The sequence below is a fragment of the Mauremys mutica genome, chromosome 10, assembly GCF_020497125.1.
Source record: "Mauremys mutica isolate MM-2020 ecotype Southern chromosome 10, ASM2049712v1, whole genome shotgun sequence".
In the NCBI taxonomy this organism is placed as follows: Eukaryota; Metazoa; Chordata; order Testudines; family Geoemydidae; genus Mauremys; species Mauremys mutica.
The window spans coordinates 84,034,099-84,060,462 of record NC_059081.1 but is presented as its reverse complement, the minus strand read 5'-3'; the positions used below and the strand labels follow the sequence as shown (position 1 = coordinate 84,060,462).

Below are 26,364 nucleotides of genomic sequence, written 5' to 3'. Positions count from 1 at the left end.
AAAAAACCAAACACCCATGCCCCACCCCTTCTCCAAGGCCTCATCCCCCACTCACTCCATCCCCCTTCCCTCTGTCACTCATTCTCCCCAGCCTCACTCACTGGCTCATTTTCACCGTGCTGGGCAGGGCGGGGAGGTTGAGTTGCCGGAGCAGGGGAGGGCTCAGTCTGGGAGTGAGGACTGTGGTGTGGGGCTGGGGATGAGGGATTTGCGGTGTAGGAGGGGGCTCCGAGCTGGGGATGAGAGGTCGGGGTGTGGGGATGAGGGCTCCAGCTGGGGGTGCGGGTTCTGGGGTGGGGCTGGGGATGAGGGATTTGCGGTGTAGGAGGGGGCTCCGAGCTGGGGATGAGAGGTCGGGGTGTGGGGGTGAGGGCTCCAGCTGGGGGTGCGGGTTCTGGGGTGGGGCTGGGGATGAGGGATTTGCGGTGTAGGAGGGGGCTCCGAGCTGGGGATGAGAGGTCGGGGTGTGGGGGTGAGGGCTCCAGCTGGGGGTGCGGGTTCTGGGGTGAGGCTGGGGATGAGAGGTTTGGGGTGCGGCAGGGTGCCCCACATGTCCCGATATTATCTTGATCCCATCTGGTCACCCTAACCCTGCCTCTGCCCTGCTGTGCCGCTAACCAGACTGAAGGCCAGAGCTCCCAGGCTCCCTTTTTGACCAGATGTTCCAGCGGAAACCCGGACACCGACCTGGGACCCCAACCCCTTTAAAAGTCCGCATTGGGGAAGGCGCCGGCCGGCAATGAGTCCCTCCATTCCTGCGCTCCCTCCCGTCCCCGGCTCTGCCCCTGCTCGGGTGCCCGGCTCGGGCTGGATGAATCCCTGGGGGTCATCACTCGCCCCCACCCGCCTTGATTCCCGGCGGGCTGGCGCCCCGGGAGCGCGGAGCAGAGCTGCCGGGGGGGGGCTACGCGCCTTTGCCATGGAAACTGCCCCCTCGTTTCCCACAGCGACTCCGCGGGCTCGTACGGGGCACGGTGCGCGGGGGGGGGGGAGGGATCCCGGCTAAAGTCGCTCCCCCCTCCCAAAGGGCGCCCCCCAGCCACGCCCTCTCGCTGCACCCCCCTCCCCCCCCGCTGGGGCCCGACCCTGCCCCCTCCAGGCCCTTCGGCTGCATTTCCTCCGCCTGAACCATGGACCACGCCCCCGCCCGGGGGAGGCGGGAGCTGAGCGGGGGGGGCACCTGCAGCGGGCGCGTTCGCCACGAGGGGGCGCGGCGCTGCCTGAGCCGGAGCGCTCAGGGCTGCAAGCGGCAGCCAGAGACGTCGGCCGGCGGCCGAGCAGCTCGGCGCTCCGCTTGTCAGGCCTGAGCCAGGCGGGGGGGCGGGGCTCGGCCTGGCGGCGCGCGGCGCGGAGCCCTTGCGGAGCGGTGAGTGCGGCCCTTCCCCCTCCCTGCCTGGAGAGCCTCGCTCAGAGACCCTACCCCGCCCCCCGCCCGAGGAGATTCCCACAGACCCCGCCCCCTGCCCCTCGCGCGGGGCGACACTCCCTCACTCAGACCCCGCCCCGCCCCCTGCCCCTCCCGCGGGGCGAGACTCTCTCACTCAGACCCCGCCCCTCCCCCACAGACCCCGCCCCCTGCCCCTCGCGCGGGGCGACACTCCCTCACTCAGACCCCTGCCCTCCCCCTGCCCCTGCCGCGCGTCGAGACTCTCTCACTCAGTCCCCGCCCCTCCCCCACAGACCCCGCCCCCTGCCCCTCGCGCGGGGCGACACTCCCTCACTCAGACCCCGCCCCCTGCCCCTCCCGCGGGGCGAGACTCTCTCACTCAGACCCCGCCCCCCAGACCACGCCCCACTCCTCCCAGGCGCAGACCCTGCCCCGCCCCCTCTCCCCTGCAGAGCGCACCCCCTGCCCCTCCCACGGGGCAAAGACTCTCTCACAAGGACCCTGCCCCTCCCCCCGAATCTGCCCCGCCCCCTTTCCCAGCGCCGCAGGAAAACCAGCTCCAGCGCTGGGATCCTGTCTACACTGGCGAGTTACTGCGCTGAGACTCGCTGCGCTGGGGGGGTGGGTTCAGCGCAGTAACTTGCCAGTGTAGACAAGCCCCAAGTGTGCAGGGCCTGGTGGGAGAATCGGGGTGAACTGAAGCCCCTTCTGAAACCTCTTCAATGCCCTTCTCACCCTGACAGGCTGCAGAGCAACAACCAGGTTTCACTCCAGATTGTCACCTTGTCCCAGGGGAAGGGAAATGGATTCTGTGAAGCAAGCTCAGGTAGGGGATTGTCAAGGGGTTGTAGAGGCGGAGCCTTTGCCTTTGCCTGACTGTGCCGTGGAAAGGGGAGGGAGCAGGACATGCAGAAGTGGGGGGAGACATCACAAGCTTTTAAGCAATAAAATACCCCCTCCTTGTTCAGCCGCCTGTCCCCTCCCCAGTTTGCCTCTCACTCCCCCTCCCACACCCCAGCACCCTCCTCAGTCTGCTGCCTGTCTCCTCCCCACTTTGCCTGTCATCACCCCCCCCACACACATCCCCAGCACCCTCCTCAGTCAGCGGCCTGTCCCCTCACCACTGTACCTGTCATCACCCCCTCACATCTCCAGCACCCTCCTCAGTCTGCCACCTTTCCCCACCCCACTGTGCCTGTCATCCACCCCCCCCACATCCCCAGCACCCTCCTCAGTCTGCCACCTGTCCCCTCCCCAGTGTGCCTGTCATCACCCCCTCACATCTCCAGCACCCTCCTCAGTCTGCCACCTGTCCCCTCCCCACTTTGCCTGTCATCACCCCCCCACACACACATCCCCAGCACCCTCCTCAGTCTGCTGCCTGTCCCCTCCCCACTTTGCCTGTCATCACCCCCCCCACACACATCCCCAGCACCCTCCTCAGTCAGCGGCCTGTCCCCTCACCACTGTACCTGTCATCACCCCCCCACACACATCCCCAGCACCCTCCTCAGTCTGTCGCCTGTCCCCTCACCACTGTGCCTGTCATCACCCCCCACACACACATCCCCAGCACCCTCCTCAGTCTGCCACCTTTCCCCTCACCCCTGTGCCTGTCATCCACCCCCCCCACATCTCCAGCACCCTCCTCAGTCTGCTGCCTGTCCCCTCACCACTGTGCCTGTCATCACCCCCCACACACACATCCCCAGCACCCTCCTCAGTCTGCCACCTGTCCCCTCCCCACTGTGCCTGTCATCACACCCCACACACGCATCCCAGGCACCCTCCTCAGTCTGCTGCCTGTCCCCTCCCCACTGTGCCTGTCATCCACCCCCCCACATCCCCAGCACCCTCCTCAGTCAGCGGCCTGTCCCCTCACCACTGTGCCTGTCATCACCCCCCACACACACATCCCCAGCACCCTCCTCAGTCAGCGGCCTGTCCCCTCACCACTGTGCCTGTCATCACCCCTCACACACGCATCCCAGGCACCCTCCTCAGTCTGCCACCTTTCCCCACCCCACTGTGCCTGTCATCCACCCCCCACATCCCCAGCACCTTACTCAGTCTGCCGCCTGTCCCCTCCACTCTGTGCTTGTCATCACCCCCTCACATTTCCAGCACCCTCCTCAGTCTGCCGCCTGTCCCCTCCCCACTGTGCCTGTCATCCACCCCTGCACACACATCCCCAGCACGCTCCTCAGTCAGCCGCCTGTCCCTTCCCCACTGTGCCTGTCATCCACCCTCGCACACACATCCCCAGCACCCTCCTCAGTCTGCCGCCTGTCCCTTTCCCACTGTGCCTGTCATCACCTTCCCACATCCCCGGCACCCTACTCAGTCTGCCGCTTGTCCCTTCCCCACTGTGCCTGTCATCACCCCCTCACATCCCCAGCACCTTTTTAGTCTGCTGCTTGTCCCCTCCCCACTGTGCCTGTCATCCACCCGCTCACATCCCCAGCACCCTCCTCAGTCTGCCGCCTGTCCCTTCCCCACTGTGCTTGTCATCACCCTCCCACATCCCCAGCACCCTCCTCAGTCTGCCACCTGTCCCCTCCCCACTGTGTCTGTCATCACCCCCTCACATCCCCAGCACCCTCCTCAGTCTGCCGCCTGTCCCCTCCCCACTGTGCCTGTCATCACCCCCTCACATCCCCAGCACCCTCCTCAGTCTGCCGCCTGTCCCCTCCCCACTGTGCCTGTCATCCACCCCCACACACACATCCCCAGCACCTTCCTTAGTCTGCAGCCTGTCCCCTCCCCAGCGTGCCTCTGTGGCATTCTGTATCTCAAGGTAGCACCCTGGAACCTCCATATTCACCCCTGTGATAAGAGTAGGATCACTGTTTTGTACAAAGTCTGCCTTGTGAGGTTTCATTTTAAAAGCCTTAATCTGTTGAACATTAATATCCTGTGGGATTGGATGTGCTATTGTTACATATGAAGTTATGAAGTATTGCTGTATGCGTCACTGACATATGTTGTGAAGTTGGGAACACCCACAGCCAGCCTTTCGGTTACAACAAAGGAGTAGCCATCAATACCCCGAGGACGTTAATGACTCATCAACGCCTGGGTCAGTAGCCCAGAGGAGGCACATACACTATAGGAGGAGACTAATCCACATTACAGCAAATATCTTTCCAGCAAGCTGGAAGATATCACTTGACCCCTTCCCCCCATCTCAACATCTGGAAGCACGTCTGAAAGACAACGGCCCCAGGCTAGAAGATGGTCCCAGGCTTTGCATTGAGGAGCTGTAACCTACTTTGACCAGCTGTCAGGGTGAGAAAAGCTGTTTGATTCAACTCTTGCCTAGACTAAGGCTATGTCTACACTGGCAACTGAACGACAAAACTTTTGTCTTTCAGCGGTATTAACCCCGCACCCTCTACCCCGAAAGACAAAAGTTTTGCCACGACAAGTGCCTGTGTGAATGGCATGTTGTCGGCAGGAGCACTCTCCTGCCAACAACGCAAACACAGCTCATTGAGGGTGGAAGTTTTTTGTCAACAGGAGAGCCGACAAACAACGGCTGCACTGCACGACTTTTAGTGGCACGGCTGTAGCGACACAGCCATGTTGGTAAAAGCTGTGTAGTGTAGACATAGTCGTAAAGTTTAGGATTTAGAGTGCGTGTTTACTTTTGATTTCTTTAAGGTAACTCTCTCTGACATTTACGCCTGCCACTTATAATCACTTACAATCTCTCTCTCTCAGTAGTTAACAAAATTACTTTAATGTTCTATCCTTACCAGTGAGTTTGTCTAAAGTGCTTGGGAAATCTCAGATTCCAAAGGCTGTTGCATTTCCCCTTTCCTATGGAGAAGGGGCAAACTAGGTGATGAGTTTGCAGGCTGCTGGTTCAGTTCGGGGGTGCAAGACTGCGGAGTTGAGGGGAATTGGCTGGAGTCTGTTGATGGTTCGTGAGTGGCTGGGAGATCATTCATGCAACACAGCTGGGTGTGTCCCTGCCTGTGGGTGGCTGTGTAAATGCAGTGCCTGGCAGAGGCTTGTAGCCAGACATCAGCATCACAGCGTGAGGCAGCCCAGGTTGGTGGAACAGAGGGCTCAGCGGTCCCACAGCCCAGCTTGTACCCCAGGACCCTGTCACAGCCTCTCAACCTACGCCTCCCATGTCCCAACATCCTCCTCAGTCTGGTACTAGAGAAATTCTCCAGCCTCCATTTTGTCTGCCTCACCCCTATTCAGAACAGACAAGAGTGGCTCCACTCTATGCTGCTGATTTTAAGCATGCTCAGTACTGAGGTAGGGTGAAAAGTTCAGCTAATTGGCAGAAAGTCCAGGGTTTCTAAGATGGGGTCCCAGCAAAGAGACAGATATGAGTGTGCATGTGTGTGTATGAACAGAAAGAATCACACCTCTGACTGGTAAAGAGTAGCAGCGAGTATGTGCAAAATGGATAGCTACTGAGCATGTCTAGTATGGGGTGAGGAAGAGAGCTGTTAGCTGGTCAGCTGACTGGCTACAGCTCACTCATATCAGTTTTACAGCTTGTCCTAAAATCAGAGATCCTCAGTCACAGCTCTGAGGTAGTGGTGAATACTGAGCATCTGCGAATGAAGTAATTGCTTCGAACACTAGAAAGGTACACTAGAAGAGAGCCAGCATGCAGGAGGGTTTGGATTAGAAAGAAAGAGAGAGTCGATCAGGAAAGTGGGACAAATTAGAAGCCAGCCAGGGAAGAGCTACTGGAAACATATTAGAAAAGGTGCTGCAGAGAGAGAGAAAAAACCGGAGCGGAGCAGAATTGACTGACCAGGAACTGAAAAGGAATAGTGATTAAAGAAAAATACCGAAGTATTTATAACAGTGATTTAAAGTGATACCAACGGATTTATAAAGTAAGCCTGCTATTCTTTTAATTATAGCAGAGAATAGGCACAGTGTAGGATAGTATATAGGATTAGTGTGTGTGTGAGTTTATAAGAATGCATACGATTGTGTTACCCATTGCAAGCTAACTATGTAAACTTGAAAGCAATTTAAGAAATGCTGTCAGCAATTTGTTCCAAACTGGCCATCTGTAGCAAAGTGCTTCCCTTAGAATCATGTAAACTGTATGGCGGTTTCAATGCTTTGTAATTTGCAGTAGGGGATTTGTTTGATTCCTGTCTCTAGATTAGCTGTAGTGAGGATTGTTACTTTAATAAAAGGACACTTGTTTAGGAAAGAATACTGCCCCTGTCAGTTCCTTTATGTGCAGGTTATATTGTGTCCTTAGTGTTTTCCTTAACGACCCTGGGAATTTATACCTTGGGGAGGACAGATTAAGGGAGCAATAGGCAGGTCATTTACCTAGGGGCACCCAAAATCTGCCAGGACGAGTATCTCACAGCCAGGATTTGCAGTGACATCCAGCAGCCCTTTCCAAACAGAGCAGGGTTTATTAGTGGGCTGGGACCCAGCATGGGGACGCCCTGAGATTAGCAGAGAGAAGCTTTGGTTAAGGTTAAGCCATAGCCCGTCCTGGCCAAGCCAGTGCAATCAGCCAGCCAAGCTGTGATGGATTCCATTACTGGCTCTGGCTCTTTGGGTGTGTCTACATAGCAACTAGACACCCACAGCTGGCCTGTGCCAGCTGACTCGGGCTGTGGGGCTGTTCCATTGCTGTGTAGCCATCTGGGCTGGAGCCCAGGCTGTAGGACCCTGTGAGGTGGGAGGTTCCCAGAGCTGGAAGTCTACACAGCAATGAAACAGCCCCTCAGCCAGAGCCCCATGAGCCCAAGTCAGCTGGGACAGGGCAGCAGCGGGTTTCCCTTTGCTGTGTAGACAGGCTCTGCCAGTCCAAAGCGAGAGCTCCATGTCTCTCCAGAAGGCAGCACCTAACCCTGCCACCTGGCACCTTTCCCCTTTGTTCTCCAGCTGGGGCCTCTGCTCAGCATCCCAGCCCAGCCATGGGGGAGGAGAGGGGAATCTCCTTCCTCCCGGTTGCTGGTTGCCAGGGGTGAGTGTCCCAGCCACTAGGGCTCCCACTGTCCTTTCAGATTCTCCATCGATCTGGGGGTCGGTTTCCAGCCAGCCCTTTAATGGCCCGGTCATTCCACCCCAGAAAGCGAGGTGACCACCCCCCCCACACTCCCAGCCCCCCGACATGTCTTCTGTGGTGCTGCGGGAGCAGTGTTAACCCTCCTGCACCGACTGCGTAGCTATGCAAAGTAGGGAGGGAAACTGAGACACACACACATGGGAATCATAAAAAATATAAAAGAAAATTTCTGCTTGGTCACACCTACCCCAATGCACATTGGTCTGCACCCCCTGAGCCTGCCCCCACCCCAGTGACCCTGCACTGTTCTTGGTTAAGCTCCTTCCCCCCCCCCCCCCACACACTTCCCTTTTCATTCGTTTTCACACATCCTCTTTCCCTCTCGGACTGACTCCCTGTTGTCCCCCTCATCCCTCCTCAGTTTGCCACCCCCAACATGTGCCCTCCTCTGCATCCCATCCCTCCACACACACGTCCCCTGTGACCTTCCCAGTCTGCTCAGCTCACCCCCCACACACATGCCGTCCACCTACTTCTGCCTCTCCCCACCTCTAGCTCCATACACGGTCTGCCAACCCCAGAGCCCCAGCCACATCCCCCGAGGAGAGTCTGGCTTCAGCCTCCCTGAAAACAGTGGGAGCTGGTGGCCTCCTCGCTAGGGGCAGCCTCTCTTCCACGCGTCAAATGGTGGGGAAATGGCAGCCATCTTGAGTCAGGGCTTCTTGGCATCAGGCTGTCCTCTCCCACAAAAGCCATGGCAGTGGCCGGCCATGTCGAACATGTGTGATTTCACTGCCAGGAATGCTGAGACCACACGTGTCAATTCCCAGATAAATATTGTGAGACCTGCAATAAAATTACTGGAGTTGTGGTTTCATCACAGTAACCACATGTTTTTAAACTAATCTTTCAGAAATGACCCCCCTCCCCATCTTCCCCAAGGACTGTTCCTGCTCTCTGTGGACGTTCCCAGCTCTTTCTGTGACTGAGCTGGGGAGGGGGGAGGGGGCTGTGGCTGGGACAGCAGGTTGTAAGTGGGGGACTCTTGTTGTTGATACAGATGCCGGTGACCTTCGAGGAAGTGGCTGTGTATTTCACCCATGGGGAATGGGCCTTGCTGGACCCGGGTCAGAGAGCCCTGTACAGGGATGTCATGCAGGAGAATTACAGGAATGTGACCTCGCTGGGTAAGGACCCCTGTCCCCTCGGTGTTAGAAACTGGCATCTTTGACATGCCCAAGTCAGCTTCTGCTCAGGGTTCTTCCCTGATCCCTTAGATTTCAGGGGAATCAGCCCCATAGTCCCAGACTCAGCAGGGTTAGGAAGGTGTAAAGCGTTTGCAGTGACGCTGTACCAGAGTCATAAAATCCCCCATTCAGTGGAGATCCCAGAATCATAGACTTAGTCTACACTTACCTGCTGGGTCGACGCGGTAAGTTCGACTTCTCGGAGTTCAAACTATCGCGTCTAATCTAGACGCGATAGTTCGAACTCCCCGCGCGGTCCGGTCGACTCCGGTACTCCACCACTGCAAACGGCGGTGGCGGAGTCAACCTTGGAGCCGCGGACTTCGATTCCGCGGCGTCTGGACGGGTGAGTAGTTCGAACTAGGGTACTTCTAATTCAGCTACGCTATTCAAGTAGCTGAATTTGCGTACCCTAGTTCGACCCCCCTTCTTAGTGTGGACCTACCCATCGATTATTAGGGTTGGAAGGGACCTCAAGAGATCATCTAGTCCAACCTCCTGCTCAAAGCAGAACCAATCCCCAAATCCCTAAACGGCCCCCTCAAGGATTGAACTCATAACCCTGGGTTTAGCAGGCCAATCTGCTTCTGCCCTCCCAAAGGCTCTCCAGGAATACTTCCCATCCCTTTGGTTTATACAAGGACACTGTAGTGGGGAGACGACTCACCCCTGTGGCGCATCCTTCTGGTCGTCCTCGGGAATTAGCTCTTCCAGCCCGGAGCGCCCTCTGCAGGCCGGTGTCTCACCTGCCGCTGGCCCCCATGTCCCTCCCGGACCCTGGTGCCCTTTACATCAGGGTTCTGCCCCCAGCAGTAACCCACAATTTGGGTCTCCTTACCCAGGGGAACCCCCAACCCTCTATCCCCACCTTGCCTCAGTGGCCACTGCCAGTCACCATCCAGCCCCCGTTCACTGGGGCAGACTACAGTCTCCAAAACACTCCTCATCGGCAAGGGGGGTTAGGACCGGCTGCCTTTGCCTATCTCTGGCTGCCCCTCTGCAGCCCTGGTACCTATTTGGCCTTTTTAGCAAGGCCACAGCCTGGGCTTTTGCCAGGCTGGAGCTCCCCAGCTCCCTCTGCCCTTCCCCAGCACTGCACCACCTCAGGTACCCGCCTCAGCTCCCAGGCAGTCAGGCCCTTCTCTCTCAGAAGCTAGAGAGAGACTGTCTTTCTGAGCTCCTGGCTCACAGCCCTTTTATAGGACCTGCTGTGGCCCGATGGGGGCGTGGCCCCAGCTGTGGGTCCTTCCCCAGTCAGCCCAGCCTTTACCCAGCCGCAGCCCTCTCCAGAGCTGCTTGTGACCCCTCTTTACTGGAGTGGGGCAGCCGCCCCACTACAGACACCCACCCAGCCAGCGCATCTGGAAACAGCTGTCTGAGAACAATGGTAAAACTCAGCTCTCACTTCGTTTCTTTTCCCGGAGCAGGTTTTCCAATTCCCAAGCCCAGCGTGATCTCCCAGTTGGACAGAGGGGAAGAGCCATGGGTCTCTGATCTCCAGGGGTCCCAGGCTAGAGAGATCCAGAGAAACATCCCCAGAGGTGAGAAATTGGTTACACGGATGTGGAAACCGTCCGTCATTGACTTACAGTGCTGGGATTCCCATGCAGGCCCCTTGTGCTCCTCCGGTTCTAACTCATTGCCCCCAGGTCAGGATTGTCCTAGCATGTGTCATGTCCTGCTGGCAGACATAATTCATGGCTTTCCACGCACCCTCACGGACTCCTGACAGTAGCTCCCTGCCCCCTGAGTTTTCAGATGGGATGTGGAGGCAAAATTGGCTGTTCTCCTTCCAGGTGTTTAAGAGCTGAGTAACCTATAGCCAGAGAGTTTTCCCTAGTGGTACCTGTCAGTTTGCCATGCATTTCTTCATGTATCCAGGCAAAGGAATAAAAGGTGGCACCACCCAGCACCCAGACAGCTTCTTCTCACCCGCAGTGGCTGGTGGTCAGAGCTCTCCATCGGCTGTTGTTCACGGGTTCCCTTTTTCTTCCGAGGAAACTTTTTTCTGTAAATAATTCTAGTAGCTTATTGTGTACCCATGTTTTTCCCACTGGAGATTTGGTTCTTTCTTATTTTATAAAGTTGTTTTTTCTTGTTTTTGTCTGGCGCTCTGTTACCTGGAACTGGGGGGTGTGGTTATGTCAAAGTCTCCTAGAGTTCAACACTGTCTCACTTGCAGGGCGTCTCATCCACTGAACAGCCCTCACACTCGGTGAGGGGCACATTAGAGACAAATGCTTTATTTGTAGATCTTTCAAGAAAAGAACACAAAAATATAGGGCGCGTGCTGTACATCTCTTCTCAGACCTCAGTCATCTGGAGTCCAGTACTTTGTCCTAGGCCAGGAGTTTTCCTATGGATCTTTGTTCCCCTTCTCCCACCATATCCTGTAAGAGCAGTAAGTTAGTCTCATGGCAAGACTTGACTTATCAATCAAAGAGCTTTTCTTCTTCAGAACCGGACTCTGGGAGCTGAAAAGCCTCAGCAGAGTCCTCATGGGAACTGTCAGGTACCAAGGTTAGAGCTCAGGTAGAGACTAGCTGCCCCCCAGTGCTGACAGTGAATCAGAGCAGGAAATCCAGCCATTGACTCCAGGACCAGAGCATGTTTTCTTGAGAATGGCTCTGACAATGTATTAAAGGCATCAACTTCAGTACTGCCAGAAACATTATTGTGACCCACGACACCTGATGCTCATGCAATGTCATGAGATTTGTCATGCAATGTCTGTCTGTGGGTGCAGGATTCCCCTTTGGTGCAACAAGATCCAACTCTGACTGCTCATAGGGTACAGCCTTTATTACACTCGGTGATGCCCTCATCACTGGCTAGAACATCTGTAGGATCAGTACCATCAGCCATGGCATTCTCGGCATCTTCAAAGCCTCCAGTACCGGTTTCTTCTACACAGATTGTTCCTATAGGACTCAAGCCATCAGTACCAACATTTAAACCTACTGCCAAGAGGCACAGATCCAAAGGCTGTACTCCGGTGAGTCCTAGTATCGCACCACTGATGGCCACCGACTGCCCATATTCATTATCAGATTCAGAAGAAGAACCCCATACTTCTTGTTCTAGAGAGGAGATCTAGATTCTCTCCATTACATTCTTTGGTGACAAAATAGAGCATTCAGTGGAGATACCACAACGGGAGATCTAGACATAGATCTCAATGATGTTGCCGATGAACCCCGTGTTATATGGGTCCATGCAGTAGCTGTACTGCAGCCCATGCGGCATCCCTCCAGCCTCAAGGCTGGCTTCTCCAGACTGTGTTTCTGGGAGTTGTGTGGGCGAAAGTTGAGTAAGGGGTAAGATTCACGTTATAACTCAGGCTAATTGTGCTTTGAAGACACACTCTGCCAATAAGAAATAACTAATCTTTTTTCGCAAGTTACGGTGCCAGCTACCCTGAGATTAGAGATTAGTGTTATCTCCTCCACAGGTTCTCCCTTTGAGCCTATGGCTTTTGTCCTCTTCAGTACTCATCCTAGGGTGGCCACTCATGCACTCCCAGAAAACGGGATATTCTGGTACTTCCCAGAATGTCATGAGCCTGTTCTTGCTGACATGACCCCAACCCACCAGTGTGACTTCTCATGCATGGTGTTTGTGAGCTCACTGCACGTGGGGGGCAGAATTTTTAAGAACAGGCCACCGCACGCTCACTAGCATGCAAGGACACACTGGCAGAGGTGGAGAGGTGTGCTCTTCAGTATGTCTGATACTGGACAAAACCAGTTTTGTCTGAGTACTGGATGGGGAAATGCTCTAGACAAGCAAGACTCTCTGGTTTAATACCAGACCAGTGGCCTGCCTAATTTATCAGCCAAGGTCACCTTTCCAGTGGCAGTTAATTCTGCTAGAAGGGTTTGGAAGCCACAAGCATGAATTTCATATCACTCCCCCAACCCCTTGGTGTACTCTATAAGAATAAAGTTGCTTTAAGGTTTCATCCACAGTTCTTCATCAAAGGCGGTTACTGATTTCCATCTCAATCAAACCATCTTTTCCCCCAAACCATGTTCACGAAAGGTTCAGGAGAAACATCATTTGCTGGACGTCTGTTGGCCCTTGCCTTTTATCTGGACAGGGCAAAACAGTTTCAGTCTTTGCCACAATGCTTTGTTTCCTGTGTGGAGAGAAAGAGAGGACAGGAGGTTCCCATAGGGTGAATTTCTGGGAGGATCACCTCTCGTCTCACTACAAGTTATGATCTTGCAAAATTAAAACCTCCTTCCAAGCTGACAGCACTCTGTGTGAGAGCCTCAGCAGCTTTCCTACAGGACATTTCAATCCCAGATAACTGCAAGGCAGCAGCCTGGTCTTCAAATCACACTGTTCCCAAGCATGGTGTCACTTCTAGAGAGTGTGCTAGCTTTGGAAATTCTGAAAAGCAATTGCAAAGCAGCTAGACTCCAAATCCTCCTCCATAGAACACTGTTTGGGAGTCACCTGAAGTGGAATAGACGCACAGAATGGCTCAAAGAAAAAGAAATACATACCTGTACTGGTTGTTTTCCAGGACGTCTTGCACATGTCTATTCCAGCACCCGCCCTGCTCCCTTCTCCTTCAGAGTCCATTATGATAGGATGCTGGTGCAAATGAACTGAGATGGTGCAGGGGGAGCTCTGCCCTTCATGTCCTCACCTGGATGCATGAGGGCATGCATGACGCATGTGCCACCCCAGTGAGTACCACTGCAGAAACTCTCCAATTACAGTGCATTCAGCGTTCACACCCCTAAATTGGAATAGACATGAAGTGGAATAGACATGTGCAACATCTTGAAAGCATCAAGTACAGTACATGTAGGTAGCTGATTTTTCCCTTCTCTTTCTTCATGGAAAGGGTTGGGGGTGGGGGCGGAAGAATTCAACTCTTGATTTGTCAGTGTTCCCAGCAATTCTTTTGGTTTGTTTCCGCACTTTCCTGTTCTCCTTTTCTGCCTTCCTGTTCCCCCAGCACAGGCACTGACTCCTGTCCGGATTCTCTCTCTGTCCCAGCAGGTGATGAAACAGTGAGTGAGAGCAATGAAGAGAATCCTTGTCCCGCAGGCCGTGAGCGAATGGAACCAAAGGGGATGTTGCTGGGAAGGTGTGAAGGGGATGATTCACAGAGTCCTGGGCAGGCCAGAGAAACTCAGTGTAGGCCAGAGAAGCAGCAGGGAAACCCCCCAGGGAAGACACTGGGTGAATCCACTCACCTAGAGGGATGTTTGAAAGATCCCAATGTGGCCACGATCCAGGCGAGAATCTGCACTAAGGAGAAGCGGTTTGAATGTGCCGAGTGCAGGAAACGCTTCAGTTCTGGATCACACCTTGTTAGACATCAGAGATCTCACACAGGAGAGACCCCCTATCACTGCCCTGAGTGTGGGAAACAATTCAATGACCAATCAAACCTTATTAGACATCAGCGAACCCACACAGGAGAGAGACCCCACAAGTGCCCTGACTGCGGGAAATGCTTCAGTCAGAGGTCAGGCCTTATTGTACATCAGAGAATCCACACAGGAGAGAAATGCCATAAATGCCCTGACTGTGGACAAACCTTCACTCAGAGTGCACATGTAACTAGACATCAGAGGATTCACACGGGCGAGAGACCCTATGGATGCCCAGAGTGTGGAGAAAGCTTTGCTTGTACCTCAGACCTTATTATACACCTGAGAGTCCACACGGGGGAGAAACCCTATAGCTGCCCCGACTGTGGACAAAGCTTCACTCAGAGTCATCACCTTACTGACCATCGGAGAATTCACACAGGTGAGAGACCCTATGCCTGCCCCGACTGTGGGAAGAGCTTCAGACAAAAATCTGGTTTCAATGTCCATCGGAGAAGGCACACAGGAGAGTGCCCCTATCAATGTTCCATCTGTGAGGAAAGGTACAAGACCAAGACTTCCTTAATATTCCACATGAAACTCCACATCGACTAGTGCCGGCCACTTCCCCTCCTTTTCTCTCTGCGTCTGTAGAGATGGGGGGAATCATGAGGATAATAAAGAGTTGTCCAACGCCCTAGGGAGCCAAGTGGCTCCACTGTTGACGTGTGTGCTGTGTGTCTCAGGAGGATGGAGGCACCGGGAGTGTGACATTATTATTACTGTATTGCATTGTTCTCTGACCCGCTCTCATCCCTTCCCGGCGCTCTCTGTCAGGGGCAGGCCGAAGGGTTCAGCTGGGTTTCCTGGTCCCTGTTTTCAACCAGGGGCTCAGTTCACATTGTTGCACACTGGGATTATTCTGGAAATTGCCGCCCCGGGAGGCATTTTACCCCTGTTTCAGTGTGGGGCAGTGGGGAGAGGAGGGGTCTGAAATTTCTGGGAAGTCGGGTGTCTGTGGAGTCTTTATTGCTCATTGAATGATTTTGTCAGTGTTGTTCAGTTATTTGTTCCCTCCCTCCAAATAAGATGCAAATAAAACTTCTGGCAAATCCCATTTTCCTGAGCAGCCTGGGAATTTCATTGGTTCTTGAGCTCTGGGAGGGGGAGAGGCCAAGTGTCCCAGACTGGGCGAGTTGCCTCTCTCTGCAGGAATCACTCATTCCCCCATGTTCAGCCCTTTCACTGATGTCTCAGCCCATCCAGCTTTAGAAGCGAGAATGCAGGTACATCCGTGTCTTGGCTCTTGCAGCTCTGACGGCCTCTGAGCTCGATCTTTGGGTCTTCCCTGCCCCTCCACAAGGGGTTGAGTTGGGGTAGGGGAGAATCAGCCTCAGAAGCAGAATCCAGGATCCCTGGCTGGGTGGCAGCCCCAGAGGACAGGCACAACTGGAGACGATGGGTAGATTTCCAGATGGGCAGCAGCCCGTCTCCGTCTCTCCAGCAGCGTCTCCAGCATCGGTGTGTCCAGCTCAGTGAGGAATCCAGTGACATTTCCCACGGACACAGAGCAGCCGCAGGGCCAGAACATCCCATATGTGGTCTGGCCCTGCGGCTGGCAACGCTGGGTAGGTGGGGGTGAGAATAATTTGCCATGCAGAGTTCATATGGGAGGGCAAACACGGGCAGCACGAGTGGCTGAGGGAGACGGACAAGAGGCCGGGAGTTGGAGCCAAGGACCCAGGAGTTTGCCATGTGATAAAACAGCAGCAAAGGCCAGTGTGAGTCTCAGGCAAAGGTGGCCCACAGCGTGGAGCAGGGAGGGGAGAATCACTCTCTGCCCAGCTCTGGGGACACCCACCCGGGAGCCTGGACCCAGCTGGCTTCCCAGGGCCCTGAGCTGCTGGGATCCTGCTAGTCCTGTTTCATGGCTCCCATTCTGGGAGATTTCTTAATGAAACAGGATTGTGCCCAAGAACTCCTGGGAGGGGAAAGTTGCATGTCTTGGCTTGAGCCTGAGGCACTCTTGCATGGGACTGTAGAGAGCCGGGAATCTCCCAGGTGTTTGCCAGATCAAATTCATTAGTGCCGTATCTTCGTAGTTTACCATGCTGCTCATGAAATACGCACACTTTGCAACAGCAGTAGAAAAGGTAACATGGATAGAGACCCAACCCTGCTCCCAGGTGCAAATTACATGTAGAAACAGCCCCTGAGACAGTAAAAATACACCTACAGAAATGAATAAGTGGATCCATTTAGTGTGTGAAACTAGAATGAATTAGATTGTAAAAGTAGAATGGATTAAAGAAATGCTGTGTGTTCCTTTAAGCAGGGATGAGGAATGTTGAGATAAAGTTGTCAGGAAGAAAAACATTAAGATATGTGTCAAAGTTAGACTCAGGACTCACAGTTTGTCAGATCACTCTGTTTTATTAGCACAGCGCTCTGCTAATGACACCCAGATAATGTGAGCACCATGCAAGACACAAACTATCTTATTTATACAGATAAAAGGGTGAGAACTTAACAAGCTAACAAAGGAAGCAGAATCAGATAAGTTTACCTGGGCTAGGCATGCATATCTTATTTCCTTACTAACTATTACCCATCTTCTGTTAATGTTTCGCCATTAGCACCATTGTTTATGCCTAATGTTTCTTTTCCTGGCACCTGTATTTCAACATTTCTTATTTCTGCTTAAAGGTACATACAACATTTCTTTAATCCATTCTTATTTTTATAATATAATTCATTCTACTTTCACATATGGAACAATGGATCCACACAAGCTAATGGTGGGACATTAGCAGGAGATCAGTAATAGTTAGTAAGGAAATAAGGTGTGCCTGTCTAGCCCCAGGTAAACTTATCAGTTCTGTTCCCTTTGTTATCTTGTTAAGTTTGCGCCCTTTTTATCTGTATAAATAAAGTCGCTTAAGCCTTGCATGGGACTCACATGCTATCTGGGTGTATTGGCAGAGCGCTTTGCTAATAGAACAGAGTGGTCTGACAAATTGTGAGTCCTGAGTCTGACTTTGACAATTTGGAGGTCCCACTGAGATGGCAACCGTCTTCACTGGGGCTGTGTGATTCCTGACAGTTTTTGCAGAATGACCGTGGCAGCCGGCACCTGGGCATGTGGCCCAAGCGGTCCTCCGCCGGAACAGAAGGTTGCACGATCACAGTGACGTCTATGCCATCAAACCTGTTGGTTCCCACTCTGTTCTGGTAGGGATCCCGGGATGTGACATCAGGAATCTGGTCAGGTAATTATTTCTGTGTTTTGTCCGGACTGAGGACTGTCCTGTCTCTGTGTCCATCCATCCTCCCTGTGGAGTGTTTGAGTCTGGGTGCCGTCTCTGTCCGGGGATCGGCCGACCAAGGGGTTCCTGTCCCTGCAGTCTGAGTGAGTGAAATCTGCACAATCGCAGCTGCCCCATGCCTTGGGTAAAACCCTTGGTGTGAAAGCAAGGGCGATTGAGGCAGTAGCCTGTGGGCTCCTTTTGTGTGTTGCACCGGGCATCACTCTGACGAACCCGAATTTCCTTCTTGTGTGATTGGTGTGTGTGAAGTCCTCCTGTATGGGTAACCAGACATCTAAGTCGGGACAGTTCCCTAAAGGAACGCCAGCTCATTTTATGTATTTTAGGAAGGGTCCGGACTCCTGTAAATTTCTGGAAAAATGGTCTAGATTAACTCAGAGGGATCTCAAAACTCATAGACTTTAAGGTCAAAAGGGACCATTTTGATCATCTAGTCTGACCTCCTGCACAATGCAGTGGCCACTGTTAGGATCTTGGGACAAAGACCGAGTGGACATCTTAAAAGACAAACTCGGCCAACCTAAAACTAAATTGGCTAGAGGAGAGGTTGATTGTTTCATGCAGTGGTGGGAAGAGGCAAATCGTAGGTGGACAGAATCTAAACTCGCCTCTCTCAAAGATTCAAATGATAAGTTAATAGCTTTATTGGAAGCCTCCTCTCCCACCACCAAACTGAGCGCTCCCCTTTACCCTGTTCTCCGAGAAGACTCGGATCGATCCCAACCCCCTTCATACTCCCGTCTCATTGTGGAAGAGGATGAAGAAAGCCCCTTGTTAAATTCTGGGGACGATGATGAGGAAGACACATTAATTGGCTTGGCAGCCTTGCGTCGGATCAATAGACGGTCACCAACCTCCCCAGTTCAGGAACAAGTCTCAAATGTCAGCAGTTCAGGCCAGTCCGGATCATCCGATACTGCCCAGACCCATTCCTCTGGTACCCTTCAGACCCCGTTCCCCCGAAAACCTCCAGTCTGCCTGACTCTTCTGATTTCCCTCATACATACAAAGATAGCCTAAGTAACGATTGGGTCCACCACTTGCGCTCTGGCTCTAAAACGCTCCAGGCTCCCCTCCGAATCCTGCATACTGGGGGCCAACAAGAAGGTCCCACTGGGAGCTTTAAACCCTGGACTCACACAGAGCTCCATTCAATTGTAAAAGGCTTTCCAAAGCCCCTGGAAAATCCTGCCAAATTCGCAGAGGAATTTTTGTTAGTGTGCGACACCTATGAACCCTCTGAGGCAGACCTCCTGCAGCTGTGCAAGCTTCTTGTAACCCCTAGCGAGCATGGAAAATGGCTCACAGCAGCAAATTGGCCCGTCAGTGAGCGCCACTCTAATTTGCCAGACACTGGTCCTGACGCTGAATACCGGGAAAAGTGTAAAGACTGAGCTAAACACCTACATGAGGCCATCCCTCGAGTATGGACTCCTAAAACCAACTGGACGGCCATACACTGCTGTAAACAGTGACAGGGAGAAAACCGGAGCGACTTGCACCCGGCTGACTGATGTTTTTCTGCAATACTCTGGTATACAGCAACCGGGTGAAAATGGACAGGGCACCCTGTCTCAGGCATTTGTTAATGGCCTCCTACCTGCTATTGGCAGTATGCTAAAGCGAATAAGTGTTGGGTGGGAGACTGAAACCATGAACAAATTGCAAGCAGTGGCAGAGCACTGCCACCGCACTCTGAAAGGAAAGGAGGAACAGTCCTCCCAAAAATTAATGGCCCTGCAAATACAACATTATTCAGGGCAGGGCGAACAATACCAGGGATGGGGAAGGTTCCAGGGACGGGGACGTGGTCACAGGAGGGGATGTGGAACTGGATTTTCGGGTTTTGGGGATGTTTGTAATTACTGTAAGCAGCCTGGACATTGGAAGAACAAGTGTCCGCACCGGCCTAATAGCTCTGTAGGCAACCAGCTAGCCCTCCGGTTGGCACAGCCAGTCAGTCCCCAGCCTTACTTTGTCCCACAGCAATGATGGGACGCTGGGGAACCTCAGGAAATTTTAGCTCCTTTACTACCTCTCACTCCCACGGGTGAGTGTGTTTTGACTATCAATGATCTTTCTCTCTCTTTCCTTGTTGATACGGGAGCTTCACTCTCTGCAGTTTGTACGACTGACCTGCCTGCGGTTCCCCGCTCTGGAAGAACCGTGTCCACTGTGGGCATTACGGGAGTCCCAGCCCCTTATCCCCTTTCAAAACCTCTACCAGTCCAGGTTGGTCCCCTTTCCGCGGATCATGCCTTCCTTCTCTCTGATTCCACTCCGGTAGACCTTTTGGGTCGGGATCTGTTATGTAAGCTTGGCTGCACCATATACTGTTCCCCGGATGGTGTCTACTTACAAATCCCCCAGTCCTTTCTGAGTGATTCTGTGGCCTTCCTGCTGTCTGACACTCCCCTTTCCACTCCGGTCCCCTGTTACCCATTGATCCCATCCCTTGAACATGTAATTTCGCAGGTCCCATCCTCTCTGTGGCCAACCCACCCATCTGAAGTGGGTCGCTTAAATACTGACCCCGTCTGCATTACTGTTGACTCCTCCAACCGCCTGCCTCGCCTGTCTCAATACCCTTTAAACCTTGAGGCAGAGGCTGGCATTGCTCCGGTCATAACCGCCCTGCGGGAGCAAGGCATTATTGTCCCCTGCTCCAGCCCCTGTAACACCCCTATCCTCCCAGTTCGAAAAGCTGATGGCAAATCATGGCGATTTGTTCAGGACCTTCGAGCCATTAACTGCATTGTTATACCCGCTTTTCCTGTCGTCCCTAACCCAGCAACAATTCTGGCTTCTAAGTTCTATCCCACCAGGTGCAACTCATTTTACTGTTGTTGATTTGTGCTCTGCTTTCGCTTCTGTCCCGGTTCACTCTGACTCCCAGTATCTCTTTGCCTTTTCTTACAAGGGGCAGCAATATACATGGACCACGCTCCCCAGGGGTATACGGAGAGCCCATCTTACTTTTCCCAGGCATTAGCCCAAGACCTCGCTGACCTTGTTTTCCCGTCCGGGTCCACACTAGTCCAATATGTAGATGATCTCCTCGGCTCCCTTCGCTGTCTGCCTCAGAAACTGATTCTTTAGTGCTCCTCACTGCCCTAGCAAACAAGGGTCACAAGGCTGCTCGCTCTAAGCTACAGCTCTGTCAAGCCTCTGTCACATACCTTGGCCTGCTCCTCTCCCAGGATTCCCGTACACTTTCTCCAGCCCACGCCAGGTCCGAAAGGTTTTGGGCATGGCTGGATTTTGCATGCAATGGATTCCCCAATATGCCTCCCTTGCAAAACCTCTCCAGGAACTCACTCGACTCTCTGTGCCTAACCCCATGCCATGGCCCCCTGAAGCAGACTCTGCCTTTGTGAGTGAGAGCACCAGGACCCTGCTGTACGGGCCGCTCTGCGTGCGTGTGGGGGGTGGGGGGAGCTGGGGAAGGGGAGTGAGAGCCCAGCCCCAGGGCTGTGTGAGCGAGGGGCCCAGGCTGGATGTATGGAACCCACTTGCTGGAAGGAGCCCAGGCAGCTTCTCCCCCTATTCCCTTGCTCCTCCCTTGTGCCGTGTGACAAAGGGCTCCCAGCGCAGGGCGATACTGGTAAGAAATACTGACCGGCAGCTAGTGGTTGTTGCTGCCTCTCAGATTACCCCGTCCCCTGCCCAGGGTAGCAGATGGTGACGGACAGGGATCGGTCACTCCTGTCAGAATTTCTACCCCTGTGAAATCTCAATGGAAAATATGGAGAGAAACAAAAATGAGAAATTGTTCTAATTTAGAAAATGTAATTATGCAAGGTTTAAATACAAGAATATTTTAATTTCCATTTCAACAGTATTTCAGAAACAAGCATCTAACCATATTTTTAGCAATCGAATTATTTACATTTATTTTTGATCACCCAAATCTACATTAAAGTTTATCTTCTCTATATAGCATCATTGTATTTCAACTGCGTCATTTCAAGAAATTGAAAATATTTATCCTAACACTGTAATTATTAAACTGTCAAACTGTGTTGTTCAGTTACAGTGGGCATGTGTCAAACATCACAACTACACACACCTGCAGCTCCTCTCTCTCTCTCTCCCTTCTTTTTGTCTTGACTGATTTCCTCTGGGAGGCAGGGTACATGCACCCACCTCCTGCAGGGCTCACACTGCACCTTTGAAAAGTAATAGATGGAAAAAAACTAGAGTTAATTAACCAAACATTTCAGTGAACTCACAAAGATTATGTAATAATAGTCCTAGAACTTCTGCTAGAATTAATTCATCTGATTTGTAACTTTCTAGCTACATATAATCGGTAATCAGGATATGATCCCCCTTCCTTGTTCTCCTTCTCACATCAATTAACATACCTGGTCCCCAATCTCAAATGCTATTTTCCTATATATAGAAATCTCTTCTACCAGATCCCTTTGTGTTTGTTTGTCTTAGCCAATGTGCTGTCAGTGTCCACTGTTGATTTTAATGGGCTCTTTGTGTTCTTGGTTATCAGGACACAACAAATGTAATCTGGTAAAGAAATAGAGAAGGTGATGGGGGAAATACGGCTTTTGTTGATGTTCTCAGAATCCGCCGGCAGGTCAGTCACAGATGGATGCTCTGGGTTGGCAGCTTAGCCATGAAAGTCATTACCCAGGGCTCAGGCTCCTCTTCCGGTCTGTGGTCCGGGACATCATCTGGCAGGTCTGGCCTCTCTCCTCTCCAGTGTCCCTCAGGCTGGGCAAAGCCAGATGAGGCATCTTCTCTTACTGTGCTGGTGCTGTTTGGGCGGCTGGTCTTAGGATCAAATGGAAAGCCAGGAAAGAGCTCGGGGGAGAGATAGGATGACAAGTAGTGGGGGTAGAAGGACCACACAAGGGAAGGGGAGACAGAGCAAGATCTCACGTGTCTCCAGCTGGTGTGTCTGCTGGTCTGGCAGTGATGGCTGGGTGTCCCCACTGATGTGCAGAGGTCTGGGCTTCATGATGATGTGATGAGTTTTGAGCTCCCTGTCTGAAGGACAAAATGTCTGGGGTGGAGTGTGACAGTTGTCCCCCTCTGGGAATTCCACAGTCCCTCCACATTTTCCTGCCCCACAAAGTATCTTTTGAAGGGCCCTGAAAGAGGGTGATGGGCAAAATTGTCCCCCCTCTTGTTATTCTGTTCACCCATTAAACCTAAATTCTGATTTTTGGCCCTTTAACTTCTGGTCCCCACACTCTTTGCCTGCCAAAGATGGTCTCAACACCATCCTTCATGTGCATCAGAAAAGTCCTGCTTAATATAACATGGAGGTATACCTATCTCATAGAGCTGGAAGGGATCCTAAGAGGTCATTGAGTTGAGTCCAGCCCCCTGCCTTCACTAGCAGGACCAAGCACTGATTTTGCCCTAGACCCCTAAGTGGCCCCTTCAAGGATTGAACTCACAACCCTGGGTTTAGTAGACTAATACCTCAAACCACTAAGCTACCCCTCTCCCCCTGCTTATTTAGGCTCATTTAGTTTTTCTGTTTTTCACAGTCTCATGTAACAGGCAGAGTTGGACTTTCGTTACCTTTTTCCTTTGGTGTTTATTATTGCAGGTGATTAAACTATTTGAGAAACTTCCACCCACTTTCCCATAGTTAGGCCTATCTCAGCTGTGAGCCTAATAGTCCCCAACTATTACAACAGCGTCACCTCACCCTTCTGGGTCCTGGTCATGGATCTACAGGATCTGTGCTGTGCATCCCACAGGAGCCCCTTCTGTGTGGCAGACCCCCAGGGGGTCTCACTCTTCCTTGAGGGTAGATCACATGGCCTCACTGCCTTTGAGATGCCACCTCTGGCTCCAGCACTCCCATTTCATACCAGGAGCTCTGCCCAGTGAGGCCAACTGAGACAGGCTCCTCGTCAGAGGCTTGTGCACTCTACAGGGACCAATGCCCCTCAGCAAGTATCTGCAGTGACACCTGGCAGCCCTCTCGTAATGGAACAGGGTTTATTAGTCAAGCAGAGACAGCAGCAGGATTCCTTAGGTTGGCAGAGACGTTGTCCACCTGGCCAAGTCAGTGCAATGCCATTTCAGGCTCTCTCTCTGTCAGACCAAGGTGAGAGCTCTGTGTCTCTCCACAGGGCAGCACTTAACCCCTCACCTGGCACCTTTTCCTTTTCCTTTTCCTTTGTTCTCAGGCTGGGGCTTTTCTCTGCAGAGAAGTGGGGAAAAACCTGGTTCCTCTTGGTCACTAATTGCCAGGTGTGAATGTTCTGGTCCCTGTGGTTCCACTCTCTTTTTCGGGTTCTCCATGGATATGGTGGGCCTTGGGCAACCCTCCACTGACCTATTCAGTCGACTCCAGACTGCTAGTCCCACACACACACCACGGCTCCTGTGCTGCTCCAGAAGCACGTTAACCCTTTTCCCTGCACTGGGCAGCAATGCAAAGCACAGAGGGAAATGGAGACATGCATAAGCTTTATAAAAACATTACAGACAATGCCCAGGTCGCCACAGACAGTCCAATCTAAGGGAACAGGGCCAGAGCCCTCCCTCCCAGTCCCTTCAACCCTCTCCCAGCAGCCAGGGGAGCAGAGGCTGCAGCCCGCCTCAGCCCTGTTCTTCACCAGGGAGACTGGCCTGCCCACCCGAAGGGTTCAGCAGGAGGTAAGTGTCAGGAGGTGCGTTTGTGGGGGCAGCTCAGTGTCTCTAGGGCTCCCAGAGTTTCCTTCTATGGCTAATGGGGCCAATATGGAGGGACTGATTCTCTGGGGAATGGCCCAAGCAGGTGGGGAATCAGGAACAATTCCCAGACTGTGCTGGGGAGTACTCGTGACACTGGGGAATTGGGAGGGTTTCCCTGATTCCTATAGGGTAACAGCTGGGGCCAATCAGGCCCAGCTAGTCCCTATAAAAGGCCAGTGAGCCAGTGGCCCAGAAGGAATCTCCCTCAGCCTGTAGAGTGAGATGGGCCTGGCTGCAGGGAGCTGGACACAGGGTACCTGAGTGGAGCAGGGCTGGGGACAGGCAGAGGAGCTGGGGAGGCTCCAGCCTGGACAGCCCCAGGCTGCAGCCTAGCATTGGGCTAACAGGTACTGGGGTTGCAGAGGGCAGCCCAGGGATAGGCCCAGGCAGCAGCTCCAAACCCTCCTTGCCAGTGGTGAGTGGCTGATGCTTCAGCCTGCCCCAGGGCGTGGGGGCTAGACAATGATTGGCAGTAGCCTGATACTGAGGTGAGGTGTGAATAGTGGGGGGGGGATCCCCTGGGAAGGGGAGACCCTGAGACTGAGGGGTTATTGCCAGGGGGCAGCACCCCAGGTAAAAGGGCACCGGGGTCCAGGGAGGGACATGGGGCCCAGAGGACAGGCAGATCACCGGCCTGCAGAGGGTGCTCTGGAGCTGGAAGAGCTAATTCCTGGATCAGACCAGCAGGAGGTGCTGCAGGGGTGAGTCCCACTCCTCTACACATCACCGCACAGATCTAGCTGGTGGGGAGTGACCTTTGCAACGGCTTCCCTGCGTGTCAGAAAGAGAACACACCTGTGTGTAACTTCTCTGACTGTCTGGGAGTCTGGGAGCAGGAAGATAATGTGTTAGTTTTGCAGACGTTTATGGGGAGGTTTTCCCAGGCATAAGGGGCAGCACAGGAGAAAGCAGGAAGGAGCTTGTCTGAATATTTAACAAGAGGTCGATGGAGGCCGGGACCATGGGCTGACTGGAGGCAGGAGTCGACTTTTTGATCCTGAGTGGGAGAGGAAAGGTGGGATGGGGACAGGGCATACAGGGCTTTGAAAATGTTGCTACAGTACAGGTGGGGGAGCCAGTGAAGCGAACCCAAGAGAGGGTTGACCTAGTCAGGGCAACTGGCTTGGGAAACGAGATCCTCTCCACCTGCCCTGGGGGGACAGGGGACTGGCCAGGGTTTGTGGGGCCTCAGTGGGGAGAAGGGAGTGGGGGGCATGAAGGGGGTGGGGTTTTATGCCCCCCACATTCTTAGGCAGAATACGTCACCCCTGCTATAGAGTGACACTTTTTGCTACACACACCTCTAGCAGGGGTTACACAGATTCCTTTGCCCCAATACAGCACACAGCCCCCGCCTCAACTCTCTGCCCCACCCTCTCTCACACACACACTCTCTCTCTCTCTGCCCCACAATAATGCAATCCTTTCCTCTCTTTGGGTCAGCCCAGTCTGTCCATGCAATCTGCTCTGATGCTCTCATGCGATGTGAGCTCAGGATGGTGGGTCAGGTTATGTGGTCTCAGATGTCCTGCCAGCTCCAGCTTGTGCATTTATAAGAGTCCCCTTGGCAAGCAGCAGCTCTCCTCCAACAGCTCCCAGTTCAGTCTGCCCTCCATCTTCCTGTCCTGCTGAACCTGCTTCTTTCTCACTCTCGGAGCCCTCTCCTGCCCCCATATGCTCATTGCCTCAAACCCTCCCGGGGCCAGAGTTAATTCATTCCCACCAGCCACTCAGCTGTGCAGAATAACAGGGAGGGGGAAGGGGAGGAACTTTCTGTCCAGCTACACAGTACATGCATTGAAATTAGAAAACAAACATAAAAGGTTCTTGCCAGCAGGTTACAACATAATGACTTTAATGTCTAGAATTCCAAATGGTAACTCACAGGCACGAACAGAGAGAACCAAAGCCGGCTGCTCTCTAAGGCAGAGGGACACAACTCACCCCATCTTCCTCTGGGTCAGCTGTCTGCTGACCGACAGCTACAGTAACAGAGCCCACTAGCCCTCAGAGAGGCACCCCTATCCCTGTCCTTAACATAGAGCCTGCTATTGCAACACAGTCAGCACATCACAACTGCCTCAGTTTTGGAAGAGTTACCAAGTAGAAAAAGGAAAACAGGAGAAAGTACCAGAAAAAAACCCATTCCTGGATAATATTCATTTCATTGCACTGTTTATTATTACCCCAAAGTTCTCTGGAGACTTAAAATCCCCACTGAGCACAGTGCCATGAGACCCCAGTTTCCAGGACCCCCTTCTCTTCCCGTGCATCTGACCAGCTGTGGCAGGTGGGCCCACTGAACTGGGGACAGGGCCTTCTCAATAGCAGGTGCCCAGCT

At 53.1% G+C, this 26,364-nt stretch overlaps 1 protein-coding gene across 5 annotated transcripts; it reads left to right on the top strand.

Annotated features, from left to right (window-relative positions):
• The first annotated feature begins 1,210 nt into the window (after positions 1 to 1,210).
• LOC123378593 (zinc finger protein 239-like) lies at positions 1,211 to 15,097 on the top strand. Of its 5 annotated transcripts, XM_045032614.1 has the most exons (5): positions 1,211 to 1,366; positions 2,131 to 2,213; positions 8,461 to 8,587; positions 10,075 to 10,188; positions 13,661 to 15,097. In XM_045032614.1, exons 2-5 carry the CDS (start codon positions 2,190 to 2,192, stop codon positions 14,593 to 14,595), a joined length of 1,200 nt encoding a protein of 399 aa, XP_044888549.1. In that variant the 5' UTR covers positions 1,211 to 1,366; positions 2,131 to 2,189; the 3' UTR covers positions 14,596 to 15,097. The 5 variants fall into 5 exon arrangements, with proteins under 5 accessions (XP_044888549.1, XP_044888550.1, XP_044888548.1 ...); XM_045032615.1 differs by lacking the exons at positions 1,211 to 1,366; positions 2,131 to 2,213 and adding an exon at positions 3,605 to 4,675; XM_045032613.1 differs by lacking the exons at positions 1,211 to 1,366; positions 2,131 to 2,213 and adding an exon at positions 5,369 to 5,443 and having other exon boundaries at positions 13,664 to 15,097.
• Positions 15,098 to 26,364: the final 11,267 nt, after the last annotated feature.